The 22,041-nt window shown below is 37.9% G+C and overlaps 1 protein-coding gene across 16 annotated transcripts in view; it reads left to right on the top strand.

Annotated features, from left to right (window-relative positions):
* Window positions 1-22,041, top strand: part of LOC130408423 (formin-binding protein 1) — a 54,880-nt gene that overhangs the window by 9,729 nt on the left and 23,110 nt on the right. For 15 of the 16 annotated variants that reach the window (XM_056731934.1, XM_056731948.1, XM_056731947.1 and 12 more), the window contains exons 1-6: window positions 11,703-11,857; window positions 12,952-13,067; window positions 14,971-15,021; window positions 15,515-15,662; window positions 19,856-19,918; window positions 20,877-20,981. In XM_056731934.1, the coding sequence (XP_056587912.1) occupies window positions 11,816-11,857; window positions 12,952-13,067; window positions 14,971-15,021; window positions 15,515-15,662; window positions 19,856-19,918; window positions 20,877-20,981 (525 nt within the window). In that variant the 5' untranslated portion in view covers window positions 11,703-11,815. Of the gene's footprint in view, window positions 1-11,702; window positions 11,858-12,951; window positions 13,068-14,970; window positions 15,022-15,514; window positions 15,663-19,855; window positions 19,919-20,876; window positions 20,982-22,041 lie in introns of those variants that run through there. The other variant, XM_056731936.1, reaches the window with a different exon arrangement.

Raw genomic sequence — 22,041 nt, 5'->3', positions numbered from 1 at the left:
AGCAGAGGTGAGAAAATACACACCTCTGTTTTAAATTAATTCAGAGGAGTGTAAAACAAATCAAGCATCGTTCTTGCGTGTGTTCGTGAATTAAAAAAATCTGTTTCTGAGATACGCATGCAAATCTGTAATCAGAGAGACTTTGTTACCAAACCATGCAATAGTTATACCATGTTTTGTCACATGTGCCACAAAAGTTCCACCGTATTCTTTGAAGTCTCATGTAAATGTCGTGGTATATGATAATCCGGTTATCATTTACGCCTGTGATTCCTTTACCGATGACAGATTTCTTTATTGCCACGGGTTTTTATTTTATTTTTGTAACATTAGATAGCTACAGTATGTTGCGTTAACCCGGTGTGACCGTTCTGTGACACATGAATAGTTTGCATGAATAGCAGCTTTGTGAGCCGAGGAACTATGGGAAACTGATAAAGCTGTCTGTGTTTCTCTATCATCGTGGGCCCACTTTCTGATTTATTTCGCCATGTTGGTCACACTGCGTTTATAAACCGTATAGGCATTAACATCCTTTTATATTTATTGAAACCAATGCCTACTTTTACATCTCTTGTGTGCATATGTCTCACTTCCGTGTGTTTCCTTAGTGTGGGCTCAATAACTTCCCTTTTTGCAAAACGTGATATTCCATTTGTTCAGTCCTCGTCCAATCACAAAATGATCTGTTGCTATGGAAACAATGGCAGATGGGCATTGCTTCATTCTGTTTCTTGTGCCCCTGGCAACTGTTTTGGCAATACCAGAGCGAAGTTAGTAATAGTTTTAGTTATGCGTAACACTAACCTCAAACAAAACTAATATCAAGGGAATGGTAACGGGTGCTAATATATTTTAGTTCAATTTGGGGTTTTGCATAGAGCGATAAATGATTTGTAGCGGTTTAAACTCAGTTTTGTGGTTAAACAGGTTTCTCTTCTCTCTGGGACACAAAGCAGAGATTATGTGTTTTTTGGAGGCTCTGTGTATCTATCATTGGGAAAGAGGAAGTGAGATTCAGAAACAGGAAGAAGTTACAAGGGCCTATTTCAATATCTTACTATGAGAATGTTCTGAAAGGCAGGAGAGTATGGTCTCAGTTTGATGATGATTAACTGAATGTGAACGAGTTCGGCCACCCCTTACAAAAAAGTACCATGGTATCCATAGTTTCCACCCCAATACAGTCGCAACAGGTCTTTAAGTGTTTCATAATGCGATAAAACGGGTTGTTTAAAAAAGAAAAGGAAAGACCTGAGCTCAGATCCATAGTTTATAAATGTATTTTTTTGCTTTGCACTACTGGGATTAAATGAATGCAGAATGTTCCTTTATTATTTGTAATAAATAAATTGACATGAAATCATCGTATTATATTTTTACAGTATAGAAACAATAAGTGTTTTGACTGCAGTATTTTGGCTATAGTTACCATGGTTAATTTGTTGAATGGCAATACACAGTTACAGCTGTGTTGCCAGATGTTTGTGTGTTGAATGTTGCCAGATGTGTTTGTGATTTGTTTTGTGTGTTTGCAGGTGGAGTGGATGGAGGCTTATTGATTTTTGTGCAGTGCTTTTTCTGCTATTCCTTGCTTTATTTTCGCTATTCTCTTAAATTCTGATACATCAATCCTGTTACTGATGCAGTGTAACAGTCAAAAACGTATGATTTTGTAAATGTGTGCACAGGACCTGAGACAGATTTTTTTAGGATGTGGCCTTTTACCCACTGTTTTTTCATATAGACCCCTTTTGCGCCAACGTTACGATTACATCACAGCATTAGCTGGAGGCAAAACAAGGGGAGAACTGGAGGCGGCCAATTCAAACCCGCACAGAGTCGGCTACATAATGAATTTAAAATATCATCTTGCTGTGCTGTTAAATGCCAGAATAGACAGATTACAGACTCTAATCTGATATTACAACACATACCTGCTGCAATTGCCAGAAAAAAAACACTATAAAACTAGCGGACCAGTAGAAATGATCATCAAAAATGCTGCCGTTTTCAACGTACGCTTATATCGCTTAAAGTTAAATAGTCTTTAGTTGGTACGGGTTATGGTTTGATGTGTTTGCCCACCTACCCTTTTAAAAAAAATAGCAAATGCTGGTTTGGTATGTTTGATGCTGGTTTGTGCTGGTTTAAGATGGTCATATGCTTGTGCATAGCTTCAAAACATACCTAACCCATCATATGCAGTTTTTTTCAACAAGTTAATCACAACACAGGGAACAAGTTAAGTTATTTTTCACTTATTAGCACATATATTCTAACTTTGTTAGCAGGAAGCCAACGACCGGAGACTAAACATATAGGAAAGTTTGCCGTTGGTGTTTCTACAGTTTTCATAAGTGCATTAGTAGAATTGGGGAGAGAAAACAGTATGAAGGTTCATGTTATGTGTCAGGTGTTGTAAGTAGTTGCATTTGCTACCATTTGCCGCTGTGAATATATATAAGCATCTAAACATCTACACGCTATCCTTATATGTTAAAATGCTGATACTGACCAAGCCCCTGTTAGTTAAGCAATAGGACTGAAAAACCCAGACGGTTAACTGTTTCTGCCAAGATTTCTCAGTACGCATTGAATGGACACTTCTTTCTTTTTATTAAGTATAATGTAGGTACCAAGAAATGTATTTCTAGCACCTAGCACTGTCACGGCTATATAGGTTAATAAACATACAGGTCACATGACAATGAAACATGTGTATAAACTCCACCCACATATATTAGAACATATTGATAAGTACATACTCTATTTAATTCAGTACATACTCTCACAGTTTGTGATTTCTGATGCATGCCAAAACGTTATTACCCGGAACACAAACAGCGCCCTCTCTGGTCTGGATGTTCAGGATGCACAAGCAAATATGCATTCACATCTTATTTTTTTTAATCTGATTACAATGGATCTATATCCTAAGCAAAAATGTGTTCACCCCCCTTTCTGTAGCTAAGTGGTGCAGATAATCCGAGTGCTGTGTGCGTGCAAGTGTGTGAGTGTGTGTCTAAATTTAGCCATCCAGTGTCACCTTTTCAGTTCTGCAGATCTGGATCACCCACCAACCCCGTCAACTTTAGATCCGAACATGTTCTTCCTCTCCCATCAGTCTACAGCTGGCTCTATCGGTGCAAGTGTGTGTGTTTCAGGTTTAAGTAGTTTTAAACCTGAGAAGACATCGATGCCACTCTCACATCACACTCTGAACATGAGCGATCAGGTTATAAAGACACTATAGACAGGAAGCAGGTTGTGAATGATCAATAACAATTTGTCTTTATTGACCTGCAGGATTTGTGCGTACGAAGTCTTTTTAAAATGTAAAAAAAAAATATTTGACCTAGAAAGATGACATCATTGTAAGAAGGTTTAAAATGTATAATAGCATGTGTACTTAAGAATTTACTGGCACACATACCTCACATTCCCTGTATAGTTTCCTTGCAAATCCAGCACACACACACTTGCACATGCATGCATGCTTTCCCTGTCACTGTTAAAGAAACACACACACATCAATGTACACTAGGCTGCCGACGGCTGTAAGACATCAACAAAAATTCAGTTATTGACGAATTTCGATTGTGCTTTTAAGTTTTATTTCTTGTGTGTATCAGAAATGCGGTGACTCAGTGAGACTCTGTGGGTCAGAAAACATGATGTTCGATCGTCATCTTGTTTCAATATCAAATTTAAGTGGAACAACACATGCCTTGCCACACAATACCACACAAATATCACTTAAAGTGATAGTTCCTGAGAAAAAGACAAGTCTGACATCATTTACTCATGCTCTTGTCATTTTAAACTTGTTTGACTTTCTTTCTTCCGCAGAACACAAAAGAAGATATTTTGAAGAATGTTGTTAACTGGCCCCTATTCACTTGTATTGGTTTTGTCAAGTGGATTTGGGCCATTGCTGTCTTCTTTTGTGTTCTGCGGAAGAAAGTCATAAAGGTTTGAAATGACATGAGGGTGAGTAAATGATGAGAGAATTTTCTTTTTTCGGTGAACTCACTGTAAGTGATCGCAAACTGATATTGTCACTTTAATGGCCTGTTATGCCAGTCTCAAGGTTTCATTTCTGTGTTTCATTGCATTTCCCCTTTTGAAGGTCCTTGGAAATCGTAACCCGTTTACGTAACAAAATAAATCTAGAACAAAATGGAAGAAAGCTGGACTTGAAGCAGTGTACTTGTACAATGAGCGATGTGTGTTTTTGTGTTTTTGAAGGGACGTTTGTTTATGTATGGATGAAGGTGTTCTGTTGTTGCAGTTAACAATGCGTCTGTTGCCTTGAGTCGATTATAGCCGGTAATCAGCTTAATAACAAATACCGTCAAACTAAGTTCATTGCATTACGAAATCTCCCAATGCATGATGGGTATAATCGCTCACATGAGCAGTAGATCAGCAGAAAATATTTCTCTGCCTTCTTGAACGCTTAAGATACTTTCTATGTTCTATTTGAGATATGTTTTATATCAGTCGCTGATCAGTTAAGATTTTTTTTTAACTTAAAAACAGAAATGTTTTAGGAATTAGAGTCTCAGTTTTGTTCTTAGGCACAAGGATTCCTAACTTCTTTAGTTAACTTCGAGTTAAATATTTTGTGAGCTTTATTCACAATGATGCGCGAAGAGCTGTTTGATTTCATGAACCGACGGCGATCTGTGTGTTCGCTCCGATGGTTTTTGGACGAGCCGGATCCCACCACAGCCCCTCATCTCACCCCGCTGCAAGATTACCTGCAGCAGATGTTACAGATGAAGATGACCAGCGATGTAAGTAGCCATGGCGACATCATCCCTCAGCTGGTTGTCGTTGTGATACTCAGTTTCATAGTAGGATGTGGTATCTCAAACTCCCTCAATAAAAAACAGAAGCTGAGAAAAATAATTTTGTAAAAACTTACTGTTGCATGTAGTTATTAGTACGTAGCAATTTAAAGTTTTTGTGTTTTTTTTAGGATCTATTGACATAAATGCAAAATAATATACAAAAATTGTCATCAGAGGTGTATAAAGGACTAACATAATGAAGCGATATGTTTTTATTACCTTAGAATGAGCTAATATATATTATAGTATAAATTTCATGCACTGGACCTTTACCGTTAGTTAGTCAATTTTATTTGACATAGATCCAAAGTAACATATATAATGTGTTCATGAATCATTCATTTATTTTCTGAAGTCTTGTGGTTTGTTCTGTAAGATCCTAGACCATTCAGTTCCCATCACACATGGGCGAAACTTGTGAGTTTGTGTTGCCGAGGTAACACAGGAAGAACCAAACTGAGTGTGCGTTAATGTGTCATCATTCTGTACAAAATGACTCAAATTCCAGCTTTCAGTTATGGGCGGTACTTTGAATATAACAGACAGGCTTGACTCCACCCATACGTTATTTTGACAACTCAGCGAAACATTGATCGACATCAGGAAGTTTGCAAATATGCAAAACACATTCATGCGTCTCTGTTACTCTCTGTATGTCTCACACATACAATTGTGTCAACCAGCTTCACCAAAAAAGCTAGGACCAGTTTGATGGGAAGTTTGACTATATGTGATTTACAATGTTGGATGTGTTTTAGACTTTATATACCGATCGGTGTTGCATTCCAGAAATGTTCTCCTGGGTTCTTTAAATCGATGATGTGTTTTAGAGCGTGTGTGTTAGAAAAAAAGGCATTTAAGCTTATCTTGGCCTTTTTCATGTCACAAAGACAAATATTGGTGATGCGATTGTGACCATCAGAGTGTGTGTGTGCGTTTGTGTGAGATCTCTGTGTATCATGACTAATAGGGCACAGTAGTTCTGTTCTGCCTTTTTGTGCTACACAAAGACCCTGTGTGAAAGACAAACGGATTGGCATTTCACGCACACACACACAGGCTGACGTCTCGCACAAATATTTCTCTGAATGCAAACTGCCTACAAGCAACAGTTACAATGAACAGAAGCTATTGAAAGAAGAGAGAGAGGCAGTTTTATTTTCTAGAAAGAGAGTGACTTCAAAATATCTCATGATGATTAAAAAAAAACTTCAGATATTGAACACACAATGCACAATGTGTGTGTGTGCTTGTGTGTGTGTGCACAAATGTGTCAAGGCCAAGTAGATTTTTGCATCTCTGAAGAAAATGTGAGTCATGTTTGTTGTGTGTGTCGGTTTCAGCAGACGGGTCAAATTTGCCTTAAATAGTTAAAACAAACACTTCCTTTCGACAGCCGAAGTGATTTAGATCTTAACACAAATGGGGTGAGTTATGTGTTGAAGTTCAATTCTAAAGTTTCTTCCAAACTCTCTTAGTATGAGATTTACACATACACACATTTGCACCTTTTGAAAGCCGCTTCCTGTTTCTGCCGTTTTTAGGTCACGAGAATCTAAGTGTTATTTTAACTTACCTGTGATACAGGAATATAACAAATTAGTTAGTGCTTTATCAAATTTAATATAATATTAGTTTATTATGTCTAGTACTTCTGGTGTTCTTATTAATGGAGAGAGAGAGAGGGATTGTTGCAAGATGTTTTTAATGTCTGAGAGTTTCTGGTGTGTTACAGAATGTGTGTAGAGGCTTATTTATTGTTGTGAGGTTCGAATGTCTGATCCACCCCACAATGGAAAAAGTTGATTTTAATATACTTAATGATAGGGATGTCACAACATCAAAATGTCACTGTATGATAATACATCGGTTTAACGCCCACAGTACGTTATTTAGCGCAATATTTAGGATGATGACTTGGAAACGTGCCATAAGCATCCTCTTTTCTTTATCCACGAATCATAACTGTTGCTACAGGTATGAGTAAGGCCTATAGTATGAGATGGGACAAACAACCTTTAAAATCCATTTTAATAAAATAAAATAATTGGAGAAGACGGCCATCTATTATTTTTTCTCTATGTTAGGCCCGGAAGACCACGATAATATTCTGACAATTTTGAAACAACAATATCGATAATGTTGTTACATCCCTACTAAATGATGCTAATTCTAAAATAAAAAGATCCAAAACGGGATATATGAGCTTCTTAGTATGTAAAAAGCTCATCAATTGTCGAACATGTTTACTTTAGATCTACATCCATATTAGTCTTAAAGGTATTTAAAGTGTGTGTGATTCACACTCTTTTGAATCATGTTGGGGAATTTTACTAGTTTGCTTGTGGTTGATTTTTACATCTTTTGTCTGGACACAGAAACTTTTACCCTTTGATTTGCATTTGTTTTGAATCGAGGGGATTTACGTTTATTGATGGTAACTTGATAGTGAAAAGTAGGTAAACAAGGAAAGCCTTTGACCTTTGTGTGCGATTGACAGTTCTGTAATGGCAACAGTTGCCCACGTGTCTACTCCCCCATGAGGTCGGCATTGGAACTGCACAGTGTACATTTTTTGGCTACAATCAATTTTGCTGTACAAGTCCCTTCTCTTTGGATTATAGCCTTTTATTCAATGTTATAGAATGATGTTTATTGTAGATTTTATGCGTTATGGTGGTCACAGATACACGTGACCCAGTCTGTGAAATCCAGGGTGAAGTTTTATAGTCTAATTTCTGCAGAAATATTCCTGAATCTTTTTGTCACTTTATTATTTGGTATTTTCTAAAGATGTGCGAGTGTTTTAGGTGGTTTCCAGGGACATATTGGTGCTTGTGTTTCTTCTTTTTGTGGTTGGTGGTTTAGCTCATGTCAGAAGAGCCCACTTTCAAATCTCTATTATAAGTCTTTAAACATGTCCTGGATCCCTCTCTCAATATATTGCTGTTTTATTCTTTTTCTTGTTTCAAGCAAAAACATTTTATTGAATTTTTCATGAGGCCAGATATAGATTCTTGTATCATTTTGCTTCATAAGACAACTATATCTCATTTTAATGTTGTATAGATAATTGTGTTTCAAAAACAAGACTGAATAGAAACAATATGAGTAAGAACATAATAATTTGTCACACGTATGTTTAATAGTGTCTTGTGGGCGATAATAATTGTGAATCTGCTATAACAAACAATATTCCAGAATCTGATTGCATCAGTGCAGAAAGGCTCTAGTCTTCACAGCCTTTGGATTTAATGAGATCATGGGAGAAGATTGAACTCTGGAATCTTTCTGTGTCCCATCAGACCACACTGCCTATTTATAGTCAAAGCGGATCTGCGCATGCGTCTCTGGATGCTGAAATAGATGTTGTACGACCCTCTTCTCATGCTTGCGCTGTATCACAGCATCTCTGTGTGATTCTTTTATTAATCCTGACAGAATAATTATGAAAATTGTTTCTTTTCAAATATAGAGAATGACCTCATGTTGGATTCAGAATCCACGATGACATCATCTCTGATGATGTAATGCTCGCAAGTGAAGCTAGTCCGTGTTTAATAGGAATAGTTATTCCGAAAATGTTAGTTCTTTTATTATTTACAATTTTGAGCAACATAATATAAGATTTATTAATAATGTCAATGTGGTTGAATGAAAATATGATGACCATGCCAACTGCATTAACATCTAAAAAAAGACATAAAGCATCATAAAAGTGTTTCAGGTGTTCTTAAACCATGTTATTGCTTTTTGTGAACAATAGCCCCAATTGTAAATCAGTATTCACTGCTGCTCTCGGATCAGTTTTGGTGTCTATGGTGCATCAAAAGGTGATAATAAAAGAAATGAAGGTTTAATTAATAAATAATAAAGACAGAGATTTAATAATTGAATCCTAAATGTATTTGCATGTGATGTTCATATCAGACATAATCTCTCTCTCTCTCTCTCTCTCTGTCACTTTCTCCAAATATTCACTTTCTCCTTTTGCATTTAATCTGTCACCATCTGGCAGTTCTTTGATTTTACATGCGTAAAACAGACGCCAACATATATACTCGCTCTACCCGTCCTCTCCTGATCCAGCCGGCGAGTGCACGATGGATGCAGGTGCTCTGCTGTCTGTTAAATCTCTGTTCAGGGTCAGCTGGCGACTCTTTCGTGACCCTCATTAATCCACGCCGGCTCTGTACACAGCAGGATATTATTGCAGACGTCGTCACTGTTAGACTACAGCGCGTACATAGTTACCAGCGTCACCTCTGCAGGAGTCTGCTCTGAATCTTATGTTTGCATAGCGAAACTGGACATTTACGGTAATTTGAGAAAACGTAACATTAGCTGAAACCACAATGGAATGTCTGGAAAATGCTCAGACATACGTTTGACAAACATAAACACTGATTTCCTATAGCTGAACTTGTCACTGGCTCGATTTCAGCACATACTGATGAAAACATTTACTTTGCACTTCAAGTTGTTGGATAATTGTGTTGGGAAATCGCCTTTGTTGATGTGTTCCTAATTTGTAAGTTATTTTGGATAAAAACGTACGATCAGTGGCTCTATTTAAATGCTAATGTACATTTTAAAGGTGACTTTGTGATGCTCTCTGGTTGAAGTTGAGTATGCCTTAAAAAGATACTTCAAAATCTGGAGCACAGAAGATCAGATTCGTTCCAGATGTGGATGATATCTGTTTTGTGACAGTGGGAGTGGTTTAATCTGTGGGGGGAGACTGGGACAGAAAAATGTTCTGGATTATAATCCATTTTTATCACACTGGAAACAGTTGGATTACCGTTTGATACTGACAGGCAGACCAGGAGAGTTTGCCCTGGTTTCAACTGGTTCGGACCTTGGCAAGTGGGCTCAGTTTTGTTTTCTGGAGAGATCTAAACCTGACTTTGAATCACAGGCTATATTGGAGAAATGGATCTGGGTGTACCTCCGTTATTCCGAGAAATCTGGACTAAACTGATACTGGATCAGAGGGTAAATTACATATTTGTAACATTTTTAAAATGTAAGAAATGTTAGATGGCTATATTTTATTAATTTTTCATTATTTCATTTTATCTATTTCATTTTATTTATTTTATTTTTTATTTGATTGAAAGTATTGCTCAGTTTAATATGGTTAATCAGTTTTTTTAGGTTATATGGTAACTGTAGCGGCACTCACAATAAGTATTAATGTGCCTTGATATTTTCTACTATTTACAGATTTAAGAAAACCATATTAAACATAAAAAAATATATTTTTAGTCTCGGAATGAAGAAAGTTTTCTTTTGGGGTCGTTCCTCCCAAATGCTGTCACATTCTGCGGTTTTCAAAAAATGTCCCCCTTGACAAAGCGAAACCTGCCCACACAACAACACCCACCTTCTGTATGTGTGCATCACCAATGAAAGAGGCTTAAATAACACGTTTTTTGCATGAATTAGTTTAATAGAGAAGCACACAGACACTCTCATGCCTTCATATTTGCTTTAATTCTACAGGGATAAAAAACAGTTTTATGGTAACTAAAACTAGTCTTAATAAACACCCCTAGGCAGTGTACATTGCCAGTCAAAGGTCTGGACACACTTGACTGAATGATGTTTCTCATGATCTCTCATTTAAAAGCTTATGTTGATTATTTTAGATTACTTTTGTAAACAAACATAAATTAAGCCTCCATGAATTTCAACCACAAAAGCTACAATTATGAAATGATCAAATAGACGCTATGATCTGTACACATTCTCATCACATGATAATCTTGACCGCTGATCTTCTGAAAATGTTGCTGAAACCACATTATAGAATTTCACTGCAGATTCTCCATTTGCACCTTGAGCTGTTTGTTTAGCGTTGCGGTTAAAGCGCCTTGAAGCCTTGTAGAGTAATAAGAGGCGATCGGTGTTTAAATGAGACTGGTTAATCTTATTACTGGAGGTCATTGGGTATCTACAGATGCTGACAAAGAAACCTTTGAAATTGCGTGTGTGTGTTTCTCAGCCTGTTTCTTACATAAATAGTTACTATAGTCTTAAAGGAACAGACACCAAAAATTGATAGTAGGGCTGCACCATTAATCGCAATTCTCATTCAAATCGTGATTAAATCGATGTGGCTATCGCGATTGTGAAATCTCAAATGCTGCGATTATGTGTTTGTTAAGCACAGCTCTTTGATATGTGGGAAATGGTGCTCCATCTGAAAGCACTGCGCGTTTGATTCCCTTAAAACATGCATTTGAAAAAGCAACAACCGTCAAACATCATCCTTATAAATACACTTTATTATCATGAAAATACTCGAGGAGGCTTGAAAAACAGTGATGAAAGATGCCAGATGCAGATAGGAAGACGGCATTTCCTGGTTATACGTGTGGTACTTCTTCTATGGAGCATTGTAGTTTCTGTGCAAGAGCGCCCTCTGGCTTTAGGATGCAGCTGCATTTAACAGTATTTCACTGACAATTTGCGCATAAAACATTGCCGCCAACATCCAAATCATTACTGGTTTCTTTTCGATTAATCATGCAGGCCTGACTGATAGTCATTATTTACTTGTCCTCATGTTGTTCTGAATCAGTTTTATTCATCGAAATACAAAAGTTTACATTTTTGCTCAATCCAGATGTGGTCGCCATAAAGATGCAGTTTAATGAAAAGGCAAAATCTGCATGATCAATGGCGGAATTGTTTGATGACCTGTGCCTTTAAGTAACACATTAAAAAAGACTAGTCTATGTTACTAGTGCATAAACATGAATCAATACCACACGCACTTCCTGTGCGCACAAACACACAAGTTTCAGCATGCTCATCCTGTCTGATAGGTGACTGCACGCTGAACAGGATTGAAGATTAGTTTGTCTGTGTCAGACGGAGAATGTGATAGTTTTTGTTGCGTGTAATGTTGGCGCGGACTGAGAACTGAGAGGATCCTTCAGGTCGAGATGGTTGAAGAGAAAATGGGGGAGTGCTTCAGTCAAACCAAGGTGATCTTTAATGGTTCTTCAGTGTGACTCAAGACCTGACAATGTTGAATCCATGCTAGTTTCTGTTGAATGGGCTTCCAAAATGTTATGCGTTCTTTCGTTGTCTTATAAAGTTTGTCTAGACACATCTTCTAAAAAGGTTCTTCGGAGGTTCTTCAGAGGTTGGGCTAAAACTCCCTTTTTATCAGGAGAATTTTGTGCTTTGAGTTCTTTGAGGATCCTAATAGTTCTTGATGGTACGTAATAGGTTCTTCAGCTCAAAGTGGTAGAGTTCTTATACCCTAAATATGACAAAAAAGTTTTTCAAACTTTTCTCTGATGCCATCAGACTGTAATTGACATGTGATTTTACTTTTATCGTAATGCAAAATTGTTTTGTGTGTATCTATTTCTGATTTGTTTCATACAAAGAGATCAGAAAACGTCTACACACCCACTCACACATGTTTGAAATGTGACCACTTTGATACCTGTACATTGGACATGCTTTGGACACCATTTAATAAAACTCATACATAAGGTCATACTTTATACGGATATTATTATGTTTTAAATGCTTAGGGACATGGGCTCGATGGGACATGGGCTGTCACTATAACACACTTCTTGTGGTTTACTTCAGGAAGTCTGTCTCATGAGACTTCTGTGAGCTGTATGTGAACAGTACGGTTCTCAATCGAATCTGGTTTGCTGGTGGTTCTGAAGGGAATGGATGAAGGCTGAACCATCGGAAACATCTGAGATGTGGTGCAGACGATGGCCGAGAGCCAAGCTTGAAAAATCGTGTTTGATTCTTGGACCCGATAGGATTTGCACTCCGTAACATCACACCAGCTGTCTGCAGTCATACATTTTTAATTCAGCATTATTTGACCAAAGGTCAAGTCCCTGGACTGAGCTTGTTCGTTTCGGGAGTGATCAGAAATTTTATGGGGGGCAAGGCCACTTCTTGATTCATGAAAATTATGCTGGTTTTATGCGGTCCATAACTAAACATCCGTGTTGGTCACCTGTGGTGGACATCACAACAGTTCATTCAGTATGTAAAACCTTCCAAAGTTTAACAATTCTCTCTCTCTCTGTCTCTCTTTTAGGATCAGTTTGATAACCTAGAAAAGCACACGCAGTGGGGAATAGACTTTGTGGAGAAATACACCAAATTTGTGAAGGAAAGATCAGAGATCGAGCTTAACTATGCAAGACAGATCAGGTGAGTACAAACCATTTTCTTTTAGTTCCACAGTTCCTGTCTATAGGACGCTGAATAACAACAAAATACATAATCAACACAAAATCAAGCTATTTACACAAAAAAAATTATGCAAAAAATAATAAATCAAAGTAATATCAAACATGCAAATAGAATTCCATGAAAGGAAAACCAAAACTGCTATTGATGGGCATGTTTATAATCACATACACCTACATGAAATGTGTGCTGTCGTGTTTGCTTTGTCTTGTTTATTTTTTAACCACCACCAATATTTTTATGCATTAAATGAATATATGTGCGTAGTGCTTTGCAAAAGGCTTTCAAGATTGGTATGTCATCAGGTCAAGGGTCATATCTTTTTTCACTTTGGTCGACAGGACCACAAACAGATTTTTAGATTCCCCATCTTCAAAATCCTGCACAGCATGGGTCATCTCCCTGTAAATTGAGACAGGTGCAGTCGTTCATACCGATAAAGTGCGCACTGGAAGGCAACATTTGTGTCTATCTGCGTTTGTGTGTTTGGGAAGAAAATGCAGGTTACCGTAGTAACAAGGTGCCAGCATGGTGCTTCTCTTTGGTGACCTACATTTGTGCCGTCCAATCATGTGCTGTGACCCCGCCTCCCATTCCAGTGATAGGATTTAAAGCTCAAACGCTGGAAAACACACACTCGCACACTGACTGTACATCAACCCCCTCCAGATAGCTGCGGGAAACCCCTTTAATTCCCAGACGCAGCGGGGGGTTTAGCTGTCTGACACACACACTGGCCAGTCTGGTTACTGGATGTGATGAACCGTTCGGTAGTGTCCAATATAGATTCAAAAAACATGTTTTTCCATGGTATAGGATATCATGGTTAAAGTATGGTACTTTGTGTAAGGGCTTTATTTGCTTGTGCATGCACATCTAGATGCATTGCATGCGCACATAGATGATAGCAAAATGTCAAATTATTGCAAATTGTACAAATACAGACAGCAGATAAGAAAGGTCAAGTATTCAAGGATACTGTATATAGGACAAGTCAAGTTCGGTCCTTTGTAGGGTGTGTGATGTAGTATGCTACACTGCACATTTTTATTAGGTCATTGGAAGTATGCTATGTGTGCAGAAAAAGATCATTCTATTCACAATGTGCATACTACGTTCTGCAGAAGTAGTAAAAGTAATAAGTATGCTATTCTGAGCGCATGATTTCCGAAACACAGAAAGCACAGCTGAGGGCGAGCGAGAGGGATCTGCGTATCTGTCGGTGTGTGTGTTTATTTTAGTGTATATTTTAGCCTTGAGCACAGTGCCGGATAAACCCACAAACACACAGACACACACACGCTATCACGCATGAACAGCAACACACACACCTGCCCCAAAGTGCTGATGGTAGGCAGGCGTTCTGTATTTATAGATGGTGATAATAGAATGCATAGAGAAAACTGTGTGTGTGTGTGTGTGTGTGAGTGTGTGTCACTGATGAGAAAAGCAACAGAGAAAGAAAGATAGCTTTTGTGTCACAGTTTCCATGCCCGACGCATTCAGAACACACACAAAGTCGTTGAGCCACACCTTTCATTTTAAATACATTAGAAATACAACGCCAAAAATGTGTCCTGCACGCACAGGATTGTGGGAAACATCTACAAACCGAACAGATGTTTACTGCACACTGTATACAGTAATATATAGTGTGTACTGTTTGTTTTAGTTACTACAGCATTTCTGTTTAGGAAATGAAAACAGTGAGCTGACAGTTTTAATAACATTTGTGAAACTGTAATTTGTATTGAATATGATCAACCGTCTGTGTATTCAAAGCATATTGAATAGTATACCGCGCATGAATAGGATACAGTAGGCAGTAATTTCAGCATTTTGTCTTGTCTTTAAATTTCCTTAGGAATCTGTCCAAGAAATACCAGCCTAAGAAGAAAGATGAAGACGAAAACAAGTAGGTTTGCTTTCCTCTCGTTTGTTTGATGATGTTTTGTCTGCAATCCAGATAGAACGATTGAGATGTACGAACATTATTTGACCCCTTTAGATTAGAAAATAAATAAATCAAGGCAGTAAGCATTACATGACATGACGCAGAAGATGAGGGCTGTCATTGAAGACAGATTTATGATAAAGGGATCATGACGCCGAGGTGTGAACCCTTCACAGGGTGGAGACGTGAAACATGAATGAGACAATACATTGAATGATACTCAAGATTACACTTGTCTCTACAAAAAAACTAAAATGACATGAGAAAAATTCCTTTAAACTTGTGGCGTGTCCTGTCCAATATTATTACTAAAGAATTGTTCTTCATGACTCAATTATTTGTGACTTTTGAACACTTTCAAAATTGGAACTACAATTATTCACGTAGAGAACTACAACCACTTAAATGATCAGATTGATGATGTCACTCATTGATGATGTCACTCCTCTCTCAGGTACACGTGGTGTCGCGCGTTTCATTCGACGCTGAACGAGCTGAACGACTACGCCGGCCAGCATGAGGTCATCGCCGAGAACATGACGTCACAAATCATCACCGAGCTCACGCGATACACGCAGGAGCTCAAAACGGAGAGGAAATCGGTGAGTGACAGGCGGCTCAGGTCAAGGTTACGACTTCTTACAGGGGGAAGCATGTACAATGTTAAATTAAAATGCTTTCTGACACTTATATAAGCAAAGACAAAACACAAGCCTGAAGTGTGTTTGTGTGGTGCTTGTTCCTGGGGCACGCTGTAATGAGAAGTACCAATATGTACTCTGTAGGGGTGGGTAAGGTACTTTTCTGAATTTAATGTAAACATCCAGGGTTCCGCCCCGGGTGACCAGCTGGTTTATCCAGAAAGATGAGAGATGATGCAGTGACAGGATTGGGGCGGGATTTCTTGTTTGATCAACCAATATGGGGTGGCATTCCAAGAAATATCACAGAATATTCCACAACTCTCTCTATCTCTCTCTATCTCTCTCTCTCTGTCTTCTCTTTCTCTGTTGTGTGTTTAGATTAGAAGTGTCTGTTTTGTGTATATGAAGTTCAGTGATCAATGTGTGCGTATGTGTGTGTTGACTAAGACACAGGCTATTGCTTTCATTCTATTTAAGCACACACACACACGGATGAGAAATTGTTAGACCAGATATCACAGTGTGACTCAGTTTGTGAGAGGTCAAGACGAGCACAGCTGTAATTAACACAAAGCTATGAGTGTTAAAAGACGGGAGCTCAACGATAAGATCCGCAATCGTTCATTTAGCAAATAAGATGAAGGGATTGGGTATCAACCTGTAGAGCTGACATTTCCCAGCATTCAACACACACACACATTAGCTGGGCTCCATAGTGTCTCTTTGGCTTTTTTCCTAGAACTTTTCTCCTTTTCATTAATTTGTCTCTCTTTCTATCTTCATCTCTCTGCTTTCTTTTGTATTCCTCTGTTCAAGCACTGGTCCGGAAGCACTTCTGGTTACAGTTTCTGTTAGTTTATTATAATTAAATCTAAAATATATTTTAAATTGTTTATAAATAATCTGCTGGATTGTATTTTGTTCAAACGTTTGTTAAAGCACTACAACAGGAAGTTATATTTATATATTTTATACATATATATTTTTTTTAATATACATATCTATTCATGTGTGTGTGTTGTGTTCACATACAGCCATAGCTAATATAAATATATAATTTTGACATTGAAATTGTAGAAAGATCAGATTTACTTAATTGTACTTCATTAAAGGACACAAGAAAATATGGAACGACAAAGGATTAATCTAAAACAGTCGCAGACGCACCATCTTTACCTCTTTAAATCTAGACAGCATATGGTCTGATATTGTAATTCTCTCTTAAACCCATTGTTTCATCAGCTTTGCCCTCAAAGGGAGAGAGAGCGAGATCATCTGTAGGTGGTTTGATGCAGTTCTGTTCATTGTTGAGGACTAGGAAACTGACAGGTGCTGAATCGTTTTGATCCACAGACTGATCCACATAAAATCCCTTTTTGTGTATCTGTAAAGGAACATCTGGAAGAAAGAAGAGAGAATTTAAAAAACAAAAAGACATCATTGCACGGCAAAGACTAAACTAGTCTGATTAACGGCAAGAGACCTCATCCATGTGAATTTTTTTGGCCAAGAACCACCCACTAGACAGTTTTGTTCTGTACGCATGTGACTAACGGTTGAGAAGTGGATTGTGGGTCATTTGTGGGCGTGTTATCTGAGGTTAAGACAAGGACCACTGACCTCATACTAACTCTCTCAAGCTCTCTCTTACACCATTAATAAAACTGTTTTTCGAGCGTTAAGCCATTTGGGTACCCTTCCTCGTCACATCCTTAAAGAGATGAAGACAACAATTCACCCAAAACCAGTTATTCTTCAAAATTTCTTCTTTTGGGTTCTGCAGAAGAGAGAAAGTCATGCAGATTTGGATGAAATGACACAGGAATGTGTAAATGATGAAAGAATTTTCCTCTCTGGGTGAACTTTCTCTTTGAATTTATAGTTTCCCTGAAAACGTTTTATTCAGACTGCGATCGACAGGTTTTACTTTCACCGCCTCTGTCAGCATGTGTTATAAATGACGTGTCTGCGTGTGTACAGCTGAGATTCTTTTCTAGAACTCAGTTTTGCAGGTGTTCCCTGAATTTCTTACTGTCAGGTTACTGAGTGGTAGCGACAAAAATCTAGAGGAAAAGAAATGATTTTAGATGTCTCCATACATATCCCAGGTTCAACACGTCACATTCTTGGGTCCGTAGGATAAATCATGAATCCACCTTTACAGATATTTTATTAGAAGGATGTGGGTGAGATGTTGCTCTTTATTTATTAATAATCCTGCTAAGGTCCTGTAGTGTTAAAATCGTTTTAAACGTGCAACATTTCATCCGGAAACATTCAGCCCACCACATCCTCATCTAATGTTATTGCTACAACAAAATATTTTCACTTCTCATCTGTTTATGTCACAAGTTCACACTCATGAGTTTGGCCTGCTGTTTGTGGGACTTTGGAAGTTTTGCAGTTTCTTTATCTTTATTTTAAATCAATGATAAAAAGTTCTTCCTCAAAAAATGCTCTCTCTCTCACTCTCTTTCTTCATTTTCTTTCTGGTCTATCATCTACCAACAGCTATAGGTATGAATATGTGTGTGAATATGTGTGCGTAAGTGCGCAAGTATGTGAATGAAATCTCCCCCCCAAAAAAAGTTTTATAGTTCTTATTTTATATATCTTATTCCCAGGAAATTATACCGAAGTGTAGATACATTTCGATTAAATTATTTTAATTAAAATAATTGTATTTCTTAACAGTCATAGAACTTTTCACTTCACAAAGGAACGGGGTACAATGTTAGTGTACTTTTTTGTTTTTCACATAGAATCAGTTGCTTTTGGTTCCTTTTTCCGGTTCCCCAGGGAAACACATCCTGGTTTATCTTCTGTGTGCATGTAAATGATTAATGTCCGATGATGAATGTCAGTAGTTCAGTAAGAAAAGCTCTTATCTCTTATTTTGATCTGGTCATGTTATTTTACTGTTCATTGTTATTTTGTCAGCGGTTGGTTCTTTATGTAGCTTTATGCTCTTTTTGAGCACAGCTGAGTTCAGCTTCCTCTCTGAGAGCAGGTCGACTTCCTCTGATTGGATGACACGCAGTACAAACTGATTCGAGAATAGTTGGTGCTGAGGTTTTTAATGCCTGTGTGTGTTGTCAGGTATTGCCCTAGATACTGTACAATAAAAAAACAATAAATGCACATTAACTGTGTGTATGTGTGTAGATGTTTGGCTAAACTTATGAGAGCCAGTTTTCGTGAGGATATTTAACTGTTCAAAGTTTTTGCTTGTGTGTTTATGCATGCATCATTATGCTAGACACAACTCGACTCTTTTTCTACTCACTGTGTTTTTTTTACCCATGATGCTTTGCGCACTGTAGAGTTTTGTTCACACGCCTCATGCTCACATTCCTTATTATTCAGTCGAAAAGCTCAGCTGTGAATACTAAACACGCAAAAGCTTTCATTCATTCACTCATTTTCTCACTGTCACTCATTCAGTCTGAACACAGTTCACGGGTCCTAACACAGAAATGCACAGCTTTTTGATAATAAAAAGATTAAAATTGTTGTTTTTGCACTCCTAGTGGTAAAAAAAACAAATTGCAAAAACAAAAATAGCTCGTCTCGTCTGCAGTTGGTTGGACAAATGGAAAGTCCGTCCCACTGTCATGATGAATGTTTGATGCTGAACGCATCTCCAGCTGGTCTCAGACCTGTATCAGTTATCTATGAGGCACACAAGGCTTATTGTGTGTTATTATGTGGGGGGATTTGAGTGTTGGCCAACTGAACACTTTCCCTGGAGTGCTCTGGCCAAGAGAAGCCTTTTAGAAACACACAGACAGGCTACGGAGTGTGAGAACACACACACACATTCCTACTATAGGTTAGGTTTATATATGCAGAGAAAGTCCTTGGATTATTCAATTATGTAATATTACATAGAAATGAAATCTCCAGTGGCGATATTTTTCCCCAATGATGAGAATAGGAAGCTAATGAAGATGTCTGCTGATCAGATATTGTTTCTCAGAAAGTGTGTCCTTCATAAAAGTGACAAACAGTGTGTTCGGATTTGTTAATAGAAAGTCAAATAATTTAATATAAACTCCAACAATTCTCATCAAATTCTTCCAAGACTTTATTGAATGTTTATTTTAAAGCTCTTGATCGCTTTATAACCTCCTTCTTTATCTCTCTCGCAGCATTTCCACGATGGACGGAAAGCGCAGCAACAGGTCGAAGCCAGTTGGAAGCAGCTGGAGGCGGTGAGTTTTAAAATCACAGATCAGTCATTAATGAATAAGTCAGACTTATTGTAAATAATCATTCAATATTTGACAGAAATATACACGATTGTGTCAGATTGTAATAGTGTGTACTTATGTACAGTGTAGCTGCCGCTGTATTATATTAATTCTAAACTACGCTCACAAAAATGAAGGTTTCTAAGAGGTCCTTTGTTGGGCCATAAAGACATTTATTGGGTATTTATTTATGTATTAAGAAAGAAATGTTTTGATGAAGAGGTTTTATGGCATTTCTATGTAGAACCATATTTAGCACCCCTAATTTTATAAGCGTATCATAGTCTTGGTCTACCAAGATACATGTTTAAAATACCATAGTTATACCTCCGTACATTTTTGTGAGTGATTCGACAACTTCACTCCGCAGACGTCTTTTCTTGAAGGATATATCATGACGTTCCTCTGTCCAACCGCTGTCTCGAGTGTGTGTTTGTGGTTCAGATGGTTTGTGGTCTTGTTTTTGTTTCTGGCTGCGTGTTTGTTGACTCTGTTTGTGTGTAGTATGAAGAAGAGAGAAGAAGAATTGTGTATGTCAGCGTATAAGAATGATCTCATTGTGTGCTTTTTCTTGTGTGTGTGACCGGGTGGTCGGAGGGGGCACAAATGTTGATTGTCCCTTCAAATACGAATCCAAGAGAGATGAGAGTAAATAATTGAACTTGAGATGGACATTTATTATGCGGCAAAACTGTTAAAAAGACCATACGCTTGTGTGTGTGATGACTTGTTCTGCTGTATTTGTGGGTCCCAAAAAGTCCTCACAAATACAGGAAAATATGTCAGTAACTTTTGAAATTGTGAGCTCTTCATCACGATTAATGCTTTCTCTAATCTATCTAATGATGCCATTCTGAGTTAGTTAAAAAAAACACAAAATTGTACTTTTGTGTTTTAATGTGTCTGTGTGTGTTTGCAGTGTAAAAGGAAGTTTGAGCGGGAGTGTAAAGAGGCGGACCGAGCGCAGCAGTACTTTGAGAGGATGGACGCAGACATCAACGTGACAAAAGCTGACGTGGAGAAGGTACAAAACTGTGTTTGTGATTGTGTGTGCGCTTGATCATGTGTTTATATTAAAGGGGTCACATGACGCGGCTAAAACGAAAATGATCGTTTGTTTAAGATGTAATGCAATGTGTAAACACGATTTAAGGTTCATAAACGCAGTATTTTTCCCACATAAAGTGCATGTTTGTACCCAGCCTCTCTGAAACACGCAGATTTTTTACAAAGCTCAACGCTCTGATTGGCCAGTTAACCAGTGCGTAGTGATTGGTCGAATAATGCAAGCGTGTGAGGGAAATGTCTTACCATATTTGGAACATCAGATTTCAAAGCAATTGTTCTGACACGTACACCCACCTTACTTGCGTATGGGTTGGGCGGTCTTAGTCAAATCATACCACGAACTGAAGCAGATTTGTGGGGGTGTGGTTACACGAGCCGTTTCAGGCAGGCCTGGGTGAGCTTTTGATTTTAAATAGAATACATCTTTTGTTCCGACACTTTAATTGTAGCAATTTTACATGTCTAATACATGCATGGGCAACTAATAACACACCAAAGACACAGAAAACACGTATTCGTGCCATATGACCCCTTTAAGGTCCTTGAGTTCAATGATGAGGTATTACAAGACTACACATTTGCACACAAACACACACAGCTGCGTTACCAATGACAACATTTGCCAAACAAATATGCTTGTTTTATATTTGAGTGTTTTTTATGATTTATTGTGCCATTAACACTATGTGAGATAAAGTTTATAGTCCGATGGATGAGTGTGAGTGTTGGCTGTTTGAGACTGTAGGGTATTTCATCGGAGCATGAAATCACTTTAACTATCTCACTTTGGCATTATTTAGTTTCGGTCTGGGTGTAAAAACAGAAAGAGATTGATAACTCCTGCGACTGCTCAGATGTGTCGTTTTTTTTCCATTCCTCCTCCAGAACACATCGCTCAGTGTATCCGTGCAGCCGTGGCAGTCTCATTGCACATTAAAAGCTCAACTCATTTTCAATCTTTCCTTATTAGTCGGTTCCAGAGCGTGTGCTCGGCAGATGCCTTCATGAAAGCTTCT

The sequence above is a fragment of the Triplophysa dalaica genome, chromosome 19, assembly GCF_015846415.1.
Source record: "Triplophysa dalaica isolate WHDGS20190420 chromosome 19, ASM1584641v1, whole genome shotgun sequence".
NCBI lineage: Eukaryota > Metazoa > Chordata > Actinopteri > Cypriniformes > Nemacheilidae > Triplophysa > Triplophysa dalaica.
This window is presented reverse-complemented; position numbering and strand designations above follow the sequence as displayed.